At 34.7% G+C, this 17038-nt stretch overlaps 1 protein-coding gene across 1 annotated transcript in view; it reads left to right on the top strand.

The window, feature by feature from the left end:
- Nucleotides 1–4932, top strand: part of LOC121418457 (WD repeat-containing protein 74-like) — a 31641-nt gene extending 26709 nt beyond the window's left edge. The window contains exons 9-10 of the mRNA XM_041612347.1: nucleotides 2718–2774; nucleotides 4150–4932. Coding sequence (XP_041468281.1) covers nucleotides 2718–2774; nucleotides 4150–4365 — 273 coding nt within the window. The 3' untranslated portion in view covers nucleotides 4366–4932. The remainder of the gene's footprint in view (nucleotides 1–2717; nucleotides 2775–4149) is intronic.
- Nucleotides 4933–17038: the final 12106 nt, after the last annotated feature.

The following is a 17038-nucleotide window of genomic DNA, read 5'->3' as shown; positions in this document are numbered from 1 at the left end:
ATTTCTACTGACCCTTTTTCCGTGCATGTACATTTAAATGCTATGAATTTCATCACGAGATTGCTATGCACTAACCCTATCAGTCTAAGGGTGGGGAGAGGGTATTATGCCCCTCCCCCCTCAACATTTTTTACAATAAATTAATGACATGAGATGCTTGCGCTGTGACACTTCATGGCTATTTTCTTTAAAATCTTGCTCAATCTATGAGATCAAATTTGTGCAAAGTTCCAATATCATACCCAAAATTGATCAAAAGCATGATTTCATGCACAAATCCTATTCAGAGTTTTCCCAACAAATATTCAAAACTCTAGCATTATCATTTAATTTTACTGATTAAGATTTCATGTTTATGATTTGGAAAGTATTACATCAGACTTAAAGTCTGCTTGAGCCTTATCAATTACATGTACATGCACAATTTCATGTGAAGAAAATAAATTAAAAAAAATGTGTGTTATTGGTTAAATTGAATTCATTTTGATTGAGTGCCTGATAAAAATAAAATATCTTTGTATTTATCTCTTTTACATGTGCTTATAAAGTATGGAATGGGCTGAAAATTTCAGGATATAATCTTAGTATTTTTGGCCGGAAAACCAATGACTAAATCTGTAAAAAGTCACAAGAAATTGCAGAATGAGGGTGCTTTATGTAAAATTTAAACTCTTATGGCTGTATAAATTGCCAAATTTGAAATCTAACGACCAAAAACATCCAAAGATTATTTTACTTTTGTGAAACACTGCAAAAATGCCAGTGCTAATTTAACACCAGCCTGGTATCTATATCGGTCCACATCAGAGAGGTGTTGAAACGACACCAGTTAAGAATCAAACCGATATTGGTTTAACACTAATTTGTGTTGCTTGAATCCCAAATTGGTGTTAGCCTAACACCAAACACATGTTGCTTCAACACCTCTTTGGTGTGGACCGATATAGATGCCAGGCTGGTGTTAAATTAACACCGGCATGTTTGCAGTGTATCAAATTGTTAGATGATACTTGAGTTATGTGTAATTTACATTACTGATCTTTTGAAAGCTTTATCTATGGGCTTCAATGTGAATTCCTTGATAATCAATAAGACCAAGAATTGAAAGAGACATTTTGATCATTTTTAAGTCTCCAATAAGGGACCGATACACTTTCAAATTTGCTAATTAGAAGGGGCCTGCAATACCAGACTAATATGTTGCCAATTTACTCAACGATTTATGTATGCACATGTAATCTCTGTTTATACATGTTCAGAGCATTACTCTTACTTGAAATCCAGTACACCCAATAAATAACTACTAAATGGCTTTCTTTGCTGTCAATTCAACAATGATTTACATCGAATGACAACTTAATGTAAACAATGATTTTGAAGGGAAGATTTCTGAAAATTACCCACTTCATGTCCATGGAGTAACAGAAAAATATTTCAAACAAATTTGTCTTTAGATATCCAAATAGTTGGAAAGAAATGTGTTGCATGTAAATTTTTTACAATTTTTCATCAGTGGAAATGGGGATATTTTCATGAGCTTATTTCTTGGATAAAAATCCTCAAAGCTACTAGATGTTATAAAGATATCCATGCAGGATGTTTAATAAAGTGGTTACTATTCTTATGCTATTAAGATACTCTTCTTCTTTTTGGGGGGGGGGGGGGGAGTGGGAGTGAATTTCGTGTAACCCCAATAAAATGTTGACAAATCTTAAACTTTGCATCCAGCTACATGTTATTACAATAATTCTAATATACAAAGATTGAATTTCCTAAAAAAGGGGGGCTTATGGGAATTACGGTAAAATGATTCATATCTAAGAAATGGGCATGTGACATATTATTTAAAATGAGTATTTTGTTTTCATCAGTGTTCAGTGCCTTGATGCTCAGTGTCTCTGATTGACAAGACATACATGTATATTAAACAATGTTTACTTGTTTTTATGTCAATATGGTTTTCACAGTGAATGTTATTTCAGTATGGTTTCAAGGAATTCAACAATGTATTTGTTTTTGTGTCCATTTGGTTTGACAAGGAGCTTTATTTTACTATGGTTTCAGGAAGGAATAAAGATTTACCCAATCCCCAATCCAAACCAAGTGCATGGGTCATGCCCCATTTATTTTAACATCGTTTTGAATATTGCTTGATTTTCGTTAGTATTCTTTATTCAGGTTTGTGATGTTACATTTCAAATTTGAAAGAGGGTATAAGAGGAAATTAATCTTGAAAAATGAAAAAAAGTCCTGAAAATGGCCCACTATCAGGTCAGTATATAAAAATTCAAACTTGCGCTTTTCACTCTCATTATCGATGTAGTCCTTTTGAAGAACCTATTGTTGTAAAATAAAGGAAGCAACTCTGTGCTTAAAGCTTTAATCTTATGGACACCCCCCCCCCCCTATGCTTTATAGATGGGCTGTTTGTGGGCCATAGACCCCAAAAGTTTCACAACCAAAGAAAAAAATGAGAAAAACAGAAAGAAAAGCAAAGGGAAAAGGGTGAAATATTATAGGCCTATATTTCTAATGTTAAAATATATCATAAAATGAAATTTTGTATTACAAAGGTCACAATTTTTGCTCTTTCACTTCGCTCACAGATTTTTTATAATTTTGCCCCTGTGTGCCATGTACTTGTTTTTTTTCTGTTGATGCACTGTTGTAAGGAAAACTATATGTATTTTAGTTTTCTCTCTCTTTTCTCATTTCAGATTTATCTCAAATCCAAGCTCAATTGTTTACTATTCTCATCCAGAGACTTCACCCAGGTATTTATGTTAATATCAATATTATCATGAATATTTCATAATCTTTATGCCTTGAATGTCATTAATCTGGTTGATTTTCAGAAGTTTATATCCTTAAAAAATGACATTCCTTATTTACATTTTATGTCAATTTAGTTGAAATTTAGTAGGTTTCATGACAGTCTCTCTATCTATGTAGATAGAAGAAAAAAAACAAATAGTTAAACCTCTCCTCAAGAGACATTTGAAGAAAGAAAAATTAGAGGATTATATCAAATTAAAGAGTGTTGTTTTCTATAGAAAATCACTGGAAGAAATGCAAGTTATAATAAAAAAACATAGAAATACATGTAGGGATAAAGAAATAATGAATAATAATTCAAATTGCGCTATGTCTGTCAAAGATGAGACTATTCGCACAATTCGAGAGAGATCGGGGAGGGGGTAATGATGTGATTGTGGGCATGCATTTCTAATAAATCAGGAAAATGAGCAAACTTATGTGAATATAAATAGTAATATCTTTACTTGAATTTCTTCAATTAGTGATATTAAGTAGTTGCCTTAAACAGTATTAGTCAATTCAGTTGTGACTGTACATGCTAATCAGATATTCAGCTAAGCTATCGCTTAATGAAGACAATATGCAAATGAGACCTTAGATGCAAGATCCATTGATCTAATTTCACAGAGCAGATTTGATAATGAGTATTGTGCCCATTGTCTTTTCATTAGTTCTAATCCAATTGATTAAAGCAATTTGCTGTTAGAATGGAATATTGGTTATGTAGACTATGAAGTGATTGGATGTTGACTGTATGAAGAAACTAATTGACATGCAAGGTTAACCTAATATAATGGATCTTTGACTATATTGATTGTAGGAAAAGGTTAATTGATAGGAATAACTTTACCTGCTTTGTGAAGTTAACAGAGAAATTAATGGTACAATGAAATAATTTGCCACAGCAGTCAATTCCTCCATGTATGTTATTAAAGAAATTCAAGTGTAATATCCATAATGTTTAAGCTTGGTGTAATGTACTGTAAAAAAAGGTATTGTTTGCCGGAAATTTTAGGTGAATGATAATACTTTGGACTGGTCAGATGTGACACAAGCTGGTAGGCCTAGAAAATCAGATTAGCTATTGACAATATAATTTTCATTATTTTACTCTTTGTGTAATCTTTTATTTTGTTTTGGTTTTATTGTGATTTGTTTTTATTTATTTATCTATATATTTATTCATTTATTTTTTTATCTATTTATTTATTTTAATGTTAGAGTGGCAATTTTCAACAGCAATTTTCAATTTTTGCATCACAACCTCAATATTATATGAAAGGTTCAATGTGTACCTGATCGAATGTGTTTGATTTATTTGTATTTGCATAGGATGAAGATATGCTGGAGGCTGGCAAGAAGAAGAAGGTTGTTGACGACGAGGAAGAGAGTGAAGAAATTTGGCAGAATATGAAGACGATTACAGACACAAATCCAAAGAGTGAGAAGAAGAAGAGGAGGAAAACCAAGGAAACTAGTGAAACAGGGAAAAGTGACAATCTAGCTGCAAGAAAAAAGCTGAGATCTAGTCGAACTGGGGAAGCCTGATGACCAGAGAATGATGATAGAATGGCAAAATTTATATCCGTGTAACATGCAAATGGTTTCTTTAGGGACAGATCGTTGATTATCAAAGTCTTATGTCATTCCATTCTTCAAAGATCGTACTGGGAACATTGACTTGGCCACAGTAGGGATAACAACCCCGGGACCCGTAACACAGAGCTTAGCGATCATCGTAGAACATTTTAATTACGATTGATTGCATTGGCTACGAGATACAATCAATTGTGAAAATCAAGCGTATGATCAGTTGCTAAGCTTCATGTTACAGGACCCATATCTCAAAATGATGTGAGCTTTTAACAATAAATTACAGAAAACCGGCTTCTGTATTTCACTACTGGGATACCAACATGTTTATTTGATTTATTATATTTGTTCAGAAAATTCAGGTTTTATAACCAGTATTCCTTTTTAAAGACTTTACAATTATGTTTACTTTTACATTTTGGTGACAGGTATATACAAATAAACTTCAGGGCCCCGTCTTACAAAGAGTTATGATTGATCCAATCAATCGTAACTCTATGGATATCCATCAGTGTCATAATTTTTTTCTCCAGGAAATTTGCAAAATGTCCTTTGTAAAGAAAGGAAAACACACCAAATTGTCAAGAAATCAATGACTTCATGGATATACATTCATATCTAGAACACTTTTTGAAAACTCAAACATGCATTTCATATATTGACTGTGCTGGCTTTCCATAGTTGCAATTGATTGGATCAATTGCAACTCTTTGTAAGACGGGCCCCTGGTTAACAATTGGCCATCTTTTTTTAGAAAAAAAAATTCAGGGTCATATACCAGGCTGCAAATAAATAGAAATAGACCTTTATGAACTGTCTCTTCTAGGCTATGGAACTTCCAACATTTTGTTTTATTATTACTTTGGGGCATCAATTTATAGATGGATGCCTTCAGCCCTCTTACTAATTAATTGTTCAAGAATATCAATCATCACCAACATCACAATTTCTAAAGATCAAGTATAAAAAAGCATTTTGTAATAAGACAGGAATATAACATTTCTTGTTCTTTTTTTTAGATCGACAAAATCATTGGAAATTGTGTTAATCATGTGATTAATCTCTCATGAGGATGTTCATAATAAAATGAGATAAGACATTTTGAATATCACTTGTCTAGTTCATGCAAGTGTTGTAAATGATATGTGCAATGATGATTATTTGTGAGGGTATCTCTATTTGTCTATCTGTCAGTGTGTGTGGGTGTGTGTGAGAGTTTGTAATGACCTACTTCTGTGGACATTTTCTTATACTTTACCCATCAATCAGGTATGTTCCATCAATCAGGGATGTCCCTGGTCCAGAACACCATGCCATTAAATTCCTTACCTCATTACAAATTATTTCATTTAGTAAGTGGCTGATTGTAAAAAGATCAAGTTGGACCAATCAACCAAAGTTGTGTTAGTAGGAGGTAAGAAGCATCCCTGATTAGCAAACTACCAGTATGCTCACGCTATGTCCTAACTTGAGCACAATTAGTGAATTTAATCAAGGAGCTTCAAACAAGCTCCTTGATTAAATATAAAGTTTTTTTTAGTGTACCAAACTGCAAACACATGTCCCCACTTGATGATGTATTAGCGAGTCCCCATTTGTCAAATTAAAAGACTGTGTGTACATGTATGTGCGTGATACTGAGTTTCTGTCAGCTAATTGACATCAACACATAGTATTATATTTCATCCATGAAAGCGACCCTGCATATCAGTTGGTGTATTGGTATGAATGAGAAATACAAGGAAAACACAGCATTTGACATATTTAACATTTTATGAATTATACATAAACCTGTACGTAACAAAAAAAGCAGTCTGCATAAACTCATGTGCAAGAGCAGCACAGAATGAGGTGAAATACAGTGGATGATTGCAAATCTAAACATTGTGCGACCCCCACCTGCTGTGATTAATGATAAGAATATCATACTATTGCAAAATTGTGAAAGAAATTATGGATTGTAAATGTACCAGGACTATACACCAAAATGCATTTGATAATGTTCCCCCTATGAGATTGCTTATGAAAATTGACCCCCCCCCCCCGTTCTCTCTCCCTCTACCCCCTCTCTCTTTCTATCTCTCATTCCATGTCTCTCCAACCCTTTCTCTTCTCTTCAATCCCTCCCTTACCATCTACTTCCAATCTCCCTCCATGAAAAGGTCTTTATTGATTCTATTCCACAGGTATTCACCCTACACAAAACATGTTCATATCTAAAGAAGAAAGTAATCAAAAGTGTAACCATTCTAAAAAAAAAAAGAATATTCATTCCCCATTTTCAAATCCCTTTTTAAGTGGAAGGGGGGATTAATTTTCAATGTCTGCCTGTCTCAGTTTCTGTTACTTGACGGTTTCTACACACTTTTTGCTTACCCCCCATCCCTCCTTTTATTTTCGAAATTCTCTCTTTCTTCCTCTTTCAGTTATCAATGTAATCCATGATCACATTTTTTCGTGACAACTGGTATTACCCTTGTCTGGCATCTCGCCTGCATCTTATATGCATATCACATGCAGCAAGGGGCCCGTTGCAGCAAGGGATGCAATCAAACGCTACTTCTTAAAGGGGAAGTTCACCCTGAAGAAAACTTTGTTGTAAAAATAGCAGACAAAATAGTAAAAAATATTGGCGAAGGTTTGAGGAAAATCCGTTAAAGAGTAAGAAAGTTATTAGAGTTCAAAGTTTTGGATTTGTGACGTCATAAACGAGCAGCTGCCCCATGTGTTGTGTAATATAAAATGCATGAATTTCAAATTTTGTATGGTTCCTGATGACTTAATTTTGTTTTCTATTCATGATCGGGTGTGAAATAATTTGTCTATTGATATACAAAAGGTACAGTGAAAACCATTTTCAATTTTCTGAGAAAATGACATTTCATTAATTTTTTACCATTCTCTATGTAGGAATGCTGCTCGCATATGACGTCCAAATCAAATAATTAAAATTCTAATAATTTTTTAATTATTTGATGAATTTTTCTCAAACTGGCGGCAATATTTTTTTTTCTGCTATTTTTACAGTAAACTTTTTGTCAGGGTGAACTTCCCCTTTAAATAAAACGCAATATGAATTTAGCCAATCAGAAGGGCGAAGGCTATTTTGTGAGTATGTGGTTGACTTTTAGTATGGTATAAACATTACTCTATCTGTAGCAGGCCAACGTGCTTGTTATAAATAACATGCATTTTACATTAATGCTGACGGCCTACCAGGTGGTCTCCCATACATACATAGAATAGAACACAATACAATTTGGCATTAGGCTATGGCGCCTTTCCACAAACATGATAAATGCACAAAGTGCTTTACCATATGAAATAACATAGAATATATACATGTAATGACAAAATATATTGAACAGAAAATACATATGAAGAAGTGTGGAGTGTCAAATACACATTTATGAAATCATTCTGATTTTAATTATTCAGCTGCAATCCTGCATGTAAAAACAGACACCATCAATCATCATTCCTCTACAAACAGTAACACGTTATCTCCCTTAAATTCAAGTTCGTGGCTGCTTAAATGAAAAAATAATGAGCTTTGGCATATTCTAATTTTGGCATCATTATACGGGGCATGGACTGCGTTGATTACGGTGTGATTTAATTTTTCTGAATTAGGTGTGTGAAAGAGGTAGTGTCATTGGAATTTTGTAATACTTGTAACACTGTAGAATATAATAGAATAGAACATAATAAATGGGAATAGACCAGAATTATATAAAATATGTACTGCATTAAAACCAGTCTTTCAAATTATCATAACACTCTCTTTTGCTCAAAATAAAAATAAGATAAGAACAAGGATCAGAAACATCAAATATATCTTTCCCAAATTGTGCTGAATAGGTCTGGTATTATATAGTTATGTGCAATCAGTATTCATTTTTTAAAAGGAAAATTATACTTAATCAGACAATAAAAGGTAGACAAAAATACTACTATTATAGCTGTGAAAATTGACAATGGTGAGTCGGTTGAAGAAGCTGGCGCCAAACCGAATGTACCAAAATTGCTGTAATGTATATGGTACAGTGTGAATGTTATTTGAATATTTTTCTTTTTTTATCAACCAACCCTTTCCAAGACAGTGCATCGTGTGTAACCTAAATCTTTCATTTACCGAATAAAATAGAATTGACAGGATGACATCCATCTATCCTTTGAGGAACCCTGCTATGAACCAGCTATGTCAACGTAATTATGTTGACACGATCATGGTATTCAACCCAAACTACAGATATAGCAAAAAGAGCCTCAATACCCAGCTAGCATTGAGACCTGCATTTATTCCATCGCTTTCGTTCGGAGTCAGGTCAAGCTATATAAATATATACGGGTTGCATAAAATTGCATTTTACGAGTCGGACAATGTCATTTTTCAAACGTGCATTAATTCATTAGGTCGTATACATCGAAAGTATAAAAGTAATGATATTTTTTGTGCGACAACCAGCTTTGAACTCATCCCAGAGTTAAACGAATGACGTTGGTGGCTTTACGACTGGAATGCTTTGCATCTGAGAAACATCTATAAGGGGGAGCTAGACGCTGTTGCTATACACACGGAAAACGCCAGCGCTTGCTTTCTCGAGCCCATCGAAAATTTCATATCGAATCGCCGGCCCGCGCTCGTCGCAGACGGTGTGGGTATCTCTTTCTCCTCCTCTCTCTTGAATGAGCTTCTGTATTTGCTTGTCGCGTCGCCACGGCCTCCAACTCCGAGTGTGCGCCAAAACGGAACATCATCATCATGTTGTCTGGCACGCATACGCTGTATAAGATTCAAATAAGTTTTCTTGGATAAAAAGGTACCCCTTGTTTCCACGATGGGGCCCCTCCCTCCTTCCAGCATCACCATGAAGGGTGTTTCGTGTACTAACGACCACGCTGAATGCTCTCACCTACCGCCAAGTGTTGGATCGCTCCCTCCATGTTACCCATCCCGCCATTCCTGTGAACACTTATCGGACTATACGCATTGGAGTTTTTCTCTCTGCCATCATGTCTTCTCCGCCCAGCCCTCCTCCACCTCCCCCTCCTCTTCCTCCAGAAGAGATTGTTAAGTGCAGGAAAAGTTTTTCTTTGGAAAGCCAGCATCAAGGATTAAGACCCGAACCCTCAATCAGTTCGGAGAAAATGTCGGATTCTATCTTCAGTAACGTAAGTAAATAATTATCTTTAATTTCGATTATTAATATTGACAAATCTTTTGTAATTGTCGCGGTAGTTATAGTAAATGAATGAATGGATGGATGAATGATAGAATGAATAAATGAATAAGATTGAATAATGAATGTTAACCTTAGTTTAGATAACTTATTTCTAATTGATATAAATTATCATATCAATTTATATTTCGAAATTCACTACCAAACAATTTTCAGGTTAAATCTTAACAGGGCATATCTCCATCATCATCAGCCGCAGCATTGTTATGGTTATTATAATTGTTTTTATGTTGAATTATTTTTTATGTTGTTTTTATCATTATTGTTATCATCTCAGTAGTAGTCGTTGTAGTATAAAAAGTAGTTAATATTAGTGTCATTATCTAATTTTTAGCATCGTCGATATTTCCACTGTTACAATACAAGTCTATTTTTTGCAATAGCAATTATTAAGATTCAGTGTAATAATTTTGTAACATTTTTTTTATCTTATTCAAAATCATTATGTGAATGCGCATTAAGAATTTACCAGTGAAAAACACGTCACTTTTGAAAATCTGTGAACTTTAATAATTGCTCATAATGTATCGAAGGATTCTGCTTTTTTACATTCGGTTCTGTTGTCACTTTCATCGTGAAACTATAACATCTGTCCTTCATTTCATATCATTGAATATGGTTCTTATAATGCTTATTTGTCTCGATTTCAAGCAGATGTTTTTAGCATGTGTGTTTGTCTTTAAATCAATTACATTATCGCTCAAGATATTTTGTTATTAATTAATTTTCCGTGTTTTTTATGATGAAAGGGGAGGACACTTGAATCTGGAACAGTTGAAGTTAATGACGTCCTTAATCACCTTCCGCATCTTTATGTTTTAAATATTTTAAAGTATGTTCAATGAAAGTCATTAACTTTTATTGAAGATATCTAACAACAAATCGCTATGTAAGTAATAGCTTTTTTAGATACATCTTTGCACAGTATATTTCTGTTAGAAAATACTTAAGGCTCTGAATATTTCATAAGGGACTTCAAGCAAACAAAGTAACCTACAAAACAAAATGTATTTACGAGAATGCAATAAAAAGAAGAAGATTCCCCTCTTTGAAAGATGCAAGATCGCAGCGATCCCGTGGGCTCTATCATCGCAATTTAATTTGCTGATCGTGTCTTTTCAAGGATGTAATCTATCTTTTCTCTAGTATCATCTCTCTCAACCTTTACTTTCTCCCATTCCCCCTCTCTCTCTCTCGCTCCCCTCTCTCCCCTTTTCCCTTTCTGTCTATCTCATGGCTTGCCAGCATTGATCTTCAGATCACTGTGATCTTTATGTTTTCATTCACTTTTATGGTTATGTTTTGTTTCATTGTATACTTTATATGAAATGCTCTATGTACCTTTCCAAGAAATGGCGCTATAAAATGTAATCATTATTATCATTATTATTAGTAGTAGAAGTAGTAGTAATAGAAGTAGTAGTAGTAATAATAGTATTAGTATTATTATTATCTCTCTCATACCTCACCCCCCCCCCCTCTCTCTCTTTATACTGTATGTATCTTATTCTTTTTTATTTTTGTTTCGATAATGTCAATCACTCCGGAATCTCTAATTCATTACTGTTTTTATTTTCAAACCACTTCCTCTGTCTATCTTATATGTCTTTGATATAATTTGTATGTTTTATTTCTATTCATCTCAATAACGTCCAAATTTATGTTTCATACCTTTAATGTGGGCATGGGTGTCGATCGGTATTCTTGGTTGGGGGGGATGATTGACACAAATGTTCATGTGGATGGGGATCTTTCAACATTACCCCCACTAAAATCACAAGTAAGGACATTTGAGAGTGGTTGATATGCATGGAGTTCTTGGAAATTCCTTCATTGTTGTAGTGTACTGAAAATTCAATTTGTGTTACAAGTAAGCCTATTCTAAACTAATACGAAAGAAAAAAAATGACAAAAAATTGTCTGGACCATGAACGTAGTAATCTGTTTATTGAGCATGATGTATACACACATATATATGTATATATACAGTGCGTCCCAGAAAAAACGAAACCGAGATTTAGCGATCATTTATCATTACTTATTCATAAATAAAATAGACAAATGACCTACCAATTTAAAGCTTAGAATCTCCTCTTTCATCTGATATTACTTAGATTATTTCTCATTCACGCATGAGTGAGCAAATACAATTTGAAGAAAGGATATCAAAAACTCATTTTGCGGGGGTATCTGGGTTTCAAAAAGAAAAACACATTTTTGAAAAGTTCAGTATCTCCTCCTTAATTTGATACCTAAGTTACAGAGAATGGTCAAGAAATAACAAAGTTCTGGTCATTTGAAATAAGGCTTGAATTTCAATAATTTCATAAATTGAAGAGGTTCTCCAGGCTGGCTTTCAAACTCACTCGACACTCCGTTTTGTTGACGACCAGCCATGCATTAAATCTTTTGTTCACCATGCGAAAGCTTCTGTGGGAAACCGGTGAAAACACGTTTATCTCATGAAATTATGGAAATACAAGCCTTATTTCAAATGACCAGAACTTTTTTATTTCTTGACAATTTTCTGTAATTGAGGTACCAAATTAAAGAGCAGATATTGAATCTTTCAGAAGTGTGGTTTTCTTTTTGAAACCCAGATACCCCCCGCCAAATGAGTTTTTGGTATCCTTTCTTCAAATTGTTTTTGCTCACTCATGCGTGAATAAGAAATAACCTAAGTAATATCATATGAAAGAGGAGATTCTAAGCTTTAAATTGGTAGGTCATTTGTCTATTCTATTTATGATTAAATTATGATAAATGATCGCTAAATCTCGGTTTCGTTTATTCTGGGACGCACTGTATATCACCCTCACCAACAATGCGAGCGCGAAGCGCGAGCAGAAATTTTTAAGTATGACATGAAAACAGGAAAAATGTACCCGTTTAGGTTTGTTTTTAGTAACTCAAGGAGGATAGATTAGTATGTATCTCACTAGAGAGCGAGCTGAAATTCCTTTATATTCTGACCTGAAAGCTTGACATTCTAAGCATTTTTGGTACCAATGATTAAGAAGGGTATCTAGAAGAACAATAGATGCGAGCGCAAAGCGCGAGCTGAAATTTTTTAAAATTTCGATCTGGGGGGCGTTTCATCAATATTTTCGTCCGACAAGTTGTCAGATCTGACAACTTTCCTGGATTCTGATTGGTTGAGAAGCACTGTTACTATAGTAACTGTCGGATAAAACAGGACTTGTCGGATAAAACGTCTGACAAGTCCTTTCATGAAACGCTCCCCTGGAAAAAAAGATAGTTTATTGGACGCTATTACTAAAGAACAAGATATATCATATCCAACAAAAGATTATTGCAAATCGAAGCGGGAGTTCTTTTGAGGTTTAGAACTAAAAACGGGACATTCTATTCACCTATTTAATGATGAAAAGTATGGGTTGTTGGTACAGAAATCATGCGAGCGCGAAGCGCGATCTGAAAACTTAAATATTCCAATCTGAAAAGCAGACATTTTGAGCACGATTTTAAATGAAAATCGAGTTGGTATCTCAATCTCGCTTGCTGATTTCAGTGTAGCATTACAATCTTATTCTATTTTTTAGTTGCACATGCGGAATTATTGGGGGGGGGGGGGGCAAAACGATATCTTTTCCTCCCTGCGCCCCCCCCCCATCGACGCCTCTGTGTATACCACTTCTCTTAAATCTAACCCGACTGGCAATATCTTTTTTTCTTAATTCATGATGATAAAATGCAGAATCGGACCAATTAGGACTAGCACAAATTACAAACTGTGTGGCTTCTCGTGCGCCATCGGGCTTACCGTCATTCCATAGAGCTATTACTGTAGTAGCTATATGGTCATTCCTTAGACGATTTATCTTGCCACCCTTTTACTCTGATTTATTTTTCCACCCTTTTGAATTAATTGATTCATCAAAATTAATTTATTCACCACTGGTGGGATGAAACACCCTATCAACAAAAGTTGTTTTTCGTTAGGGTCCATTTATGTCATGTGTTAAAAAATATCATATACATAAACATTTCATTCTTTTTCATTTGAATCTCCACCCATCTGTTTAATAGTCCTGAAAAGGAATGTTTTTATTTAATAACAATATACACAAATTGCGAGGAAAACAAACTGATTGATGGTATACTATAATCATCATGATCAAACTTTATTTTTTCATCATCATCATTATAATTTGTCTACCCTAAATTATTGGGGGGGATGATAATACAGGCCATCCCCCCCACTTGAAATATTGGGGGGATATATCCCCCCCGTGATCGACACCCATGAATGTGGGGATGTCTTGGTCTAGTAGATACGACTCTCGTCTTTCAATCAGAGGGACGTCCGTTCGAATCCCAGCAAGAAGCGCAGTAGAGTATATGAAATTATAGTATACGCTATATATTAATGTACCATATTATTATTACCCCCCCCCCCTCTCTCTCTCTCTTTCTCATTCTTGGGATATCATCTGATCAAGACAAGAATACTTCAGAACAAGAAATACAATAAATCATGAAGTTGTCACTAATAGCCAATTTTATTCTGTTTAAGGCATAATGGCAAGCCTAACTTACCAATGGTCATTTCGAATTTGAATAGTTGTATGAGAACTTATTTATTCATTTCCCCCCTTTTGTGCCCTCGTTTATAAGGAGGCAATTGAGCCCCCGAATTTATCCCCTTTCACCTCTCCCCCACTCCATTGGTTTCCTCTCTCTCACACGAAAAAAAAAGAAAATATGACAGGTTTCTTTTCCGTCACATACAGAATACTTCATCACTGTACTTAAAACATGGAAAAGAAACATGATATGCGAAGCCATGCCGAGAAGCTGCCATATTTTTAATGGTGAGAGAAATAATGAAATGGGCACGCATATAGAGAGTGAAAGAGAACCGCTCAGTGCGTTAATTCATGACCATGAAACAGATCCTCTCAAAGGGCACATCATACCCACCGCCATCATCACTGCTCATATCGACTGGGGAATGCTCGCAGTTTATGGTCGTGTTAAATCATTTTTCCAAAACAGATTAACGAGAGGGTTAGGGGGCTCTCGCAGCTTATGAGGAGGAATATAGTGTGCAGCCAATAAGGATGTTTGCCAATTTTTATCTGGACCCTTTATCATAAAGTCTAGGCATTGATTGTAGGATTGATTTTTTTAAGATTGATCGAATTTATTTTGTGTTGTCATACTTTATAATAAATCATACAGATCATTTACTACAAGGAGGGTAGAGAAGGAATTTGTTAAAGGATGGCAAATACACGGAGCGTTGTGGCCCAGTGGATTAGTCTTCTGACTTTGAAACAGAGGGCCGTGGGTTCGAATCCTAGCCATGGCATAATTTCCTTCAGCAAGAAATTTATCCACATTGTGCGGCACTCAGCCCAGGTGAAGTGAATGGGTACCCGGTATATAGGAGGAAATTCCTTGTGCCTATAAGTAGTCCAGCTGAAGCCGCGGTAATAATATCCAAGTCCTTTGAAAGCGCATAGAGATGTTATTCGTAATGTATTATGCACTATACAAGAACTGTTATTATTATTATATATTTTTCTCGATATACATAAGGATATCAATGGCAGGTTTAAAATGAATTAGTTACTGTATAGCCATGAATCTTATTAGAATATGGTATAGCCCTGTTTACAATGGCACAATAAATGTAATGTCTTGAAATTTAATACACATATATACAAATATGTATTGTAACAATTCATTGATATCATAGCGTCAAAATAACTTCACATTATCAGGTTAGCCCTTTTGTATATCGTGTGCAAAGGTATGTAAGAGTCACTATTTTTCCATACCTTTAACACAAGATCCTCTAACTCCATTCATGAAAAAAAATGCGACAATGCGCACAATATTTAGCTTGGTGGCTTCGCTTTCTTGCTTGTATGTAATATTTAAGCATTATATATATTTTTTTGCCCCCAAAATATTCTGGGCACAAATATTTCGTATATATGACGATGAAGATTACAGCACATTTAAAATGACAATAAAGCTATAAAGACAGACTTTTTTCTTCAAATAATTGCTAGCTAGGAAATACAAATGTAAATTGTCACCGGTTTTTATGGTTCAATAAAAACCCTATTCCTAATCACCTTTTCCCCAAACTATTAAAAGGCAGGTCACGTGTTAGCACAATTCTTAGGGGCTGTCTGCTAAGTGTAATCAAACTGTGAAATGTATTCCCTCTTTATCGACCTGTTTACTATGGAGAGGAAAAAAAAACTTGTTTGATGAAACCTTTTCATTTGACGTCGACCCCCATTTTGGTAAGGATTATTTCAGAATAGAACTTTGCATTTTACTTCTCATTAATTTTTTTTTGTATCCATATTATCCGAATTATGCTCCGTTCTTTGGCAAGGGCATTTAAAGGTAGAATTCGGCATTTTGTATATTTTTTTCAATTATCTTTCTGACCTGTTTTGATGAAACTCAATTCATGCAAAGTTTTAATATACGCTCACTATTTCATGTCACATGTAGTCGTGCATCCCTTTTCTTCTTGAATATATATATATTAAGCTAATTAAAATGTATTTTTTCATAAGAAAGAATGAACTTCACAGTGTTGTCCTACTGATGATTCAATTTGTCCAAGTTCAATCCACCTCCTTGTATTTCTTTTAATGATATATAATTTTTTAATAGGTTCTGTCACTTTACAACTGAATAACAATAATAAAAAAAATTAAAAAAATAAAAGCAAAAAGAAAGAGGATCTCCTGATACCCAAGAAGATACAATTTACTTGAAATGGCCCGTTTATTTTGATGATGATGATGTCCTTGTATGAGCATTGTTCCATGACCACTGATGACCAGTATTCACAGAATTATAGTGCTTAAGAACTGCTTGTATTACACTCATACTCCCGCAGTCTTGACGTTCACCCAGGCATAATGACTGCTGTTTTAGCAATAAAAGACAGGGCGGCGCCAGGGTAGTTTGATCGGGGGCAAGAAGAGTTAAGTGTGACGTCATTTTTTCTAAATAGGCGAATATAGACTGACACGATACTCTCCTTTTCTCCCTCCTCTACCCCACTTTCCCTTCTTTTTACACCACTTGATTAATCATGCGCCAAAACCCCTTGCCCCACATAGCACTGCCGCGCACCTGTTCATGATTATAGGATAATATTTTGATGTCGCTAAAAAAAACATGGCTACCAGCCATATGGTTTTATAGTACATTCGTCAGTTCTGTCCTTATAAAGATTTTTTTTTCAATTAGGTCACTATTACGCAATCAGAAAACTCAACATCTGAAATACCCAGAAAATATCACATTATACAAAATGATTAACTTTGCATAATTGTTAGCCATTACCTTGGTAACAAACTTTTAAAAATCGCCCTCCAAGCCCC

This window comes from Lytechinus variegatus, chromosome 7, assembly GCF_018143015.1.
Source record: "Lytechinus variegatus isolate NC3 chromosome 7, Lvar_3.0, whole genome shotgun sequence".
In the NCBI taxonomy this organism is placed as follows: domain Eukaryota; kingdom Metazoa; phylum Echinodermata; class Echinoidea; order Temnopleuroida; family Toxopneustidae; genus Lytechinus; species Lytechinus variegatus.
Note: the sequence above shows the minus strand (reverse complement) of the source record. Positions and strands in the feature narration are given on the sequence as shown.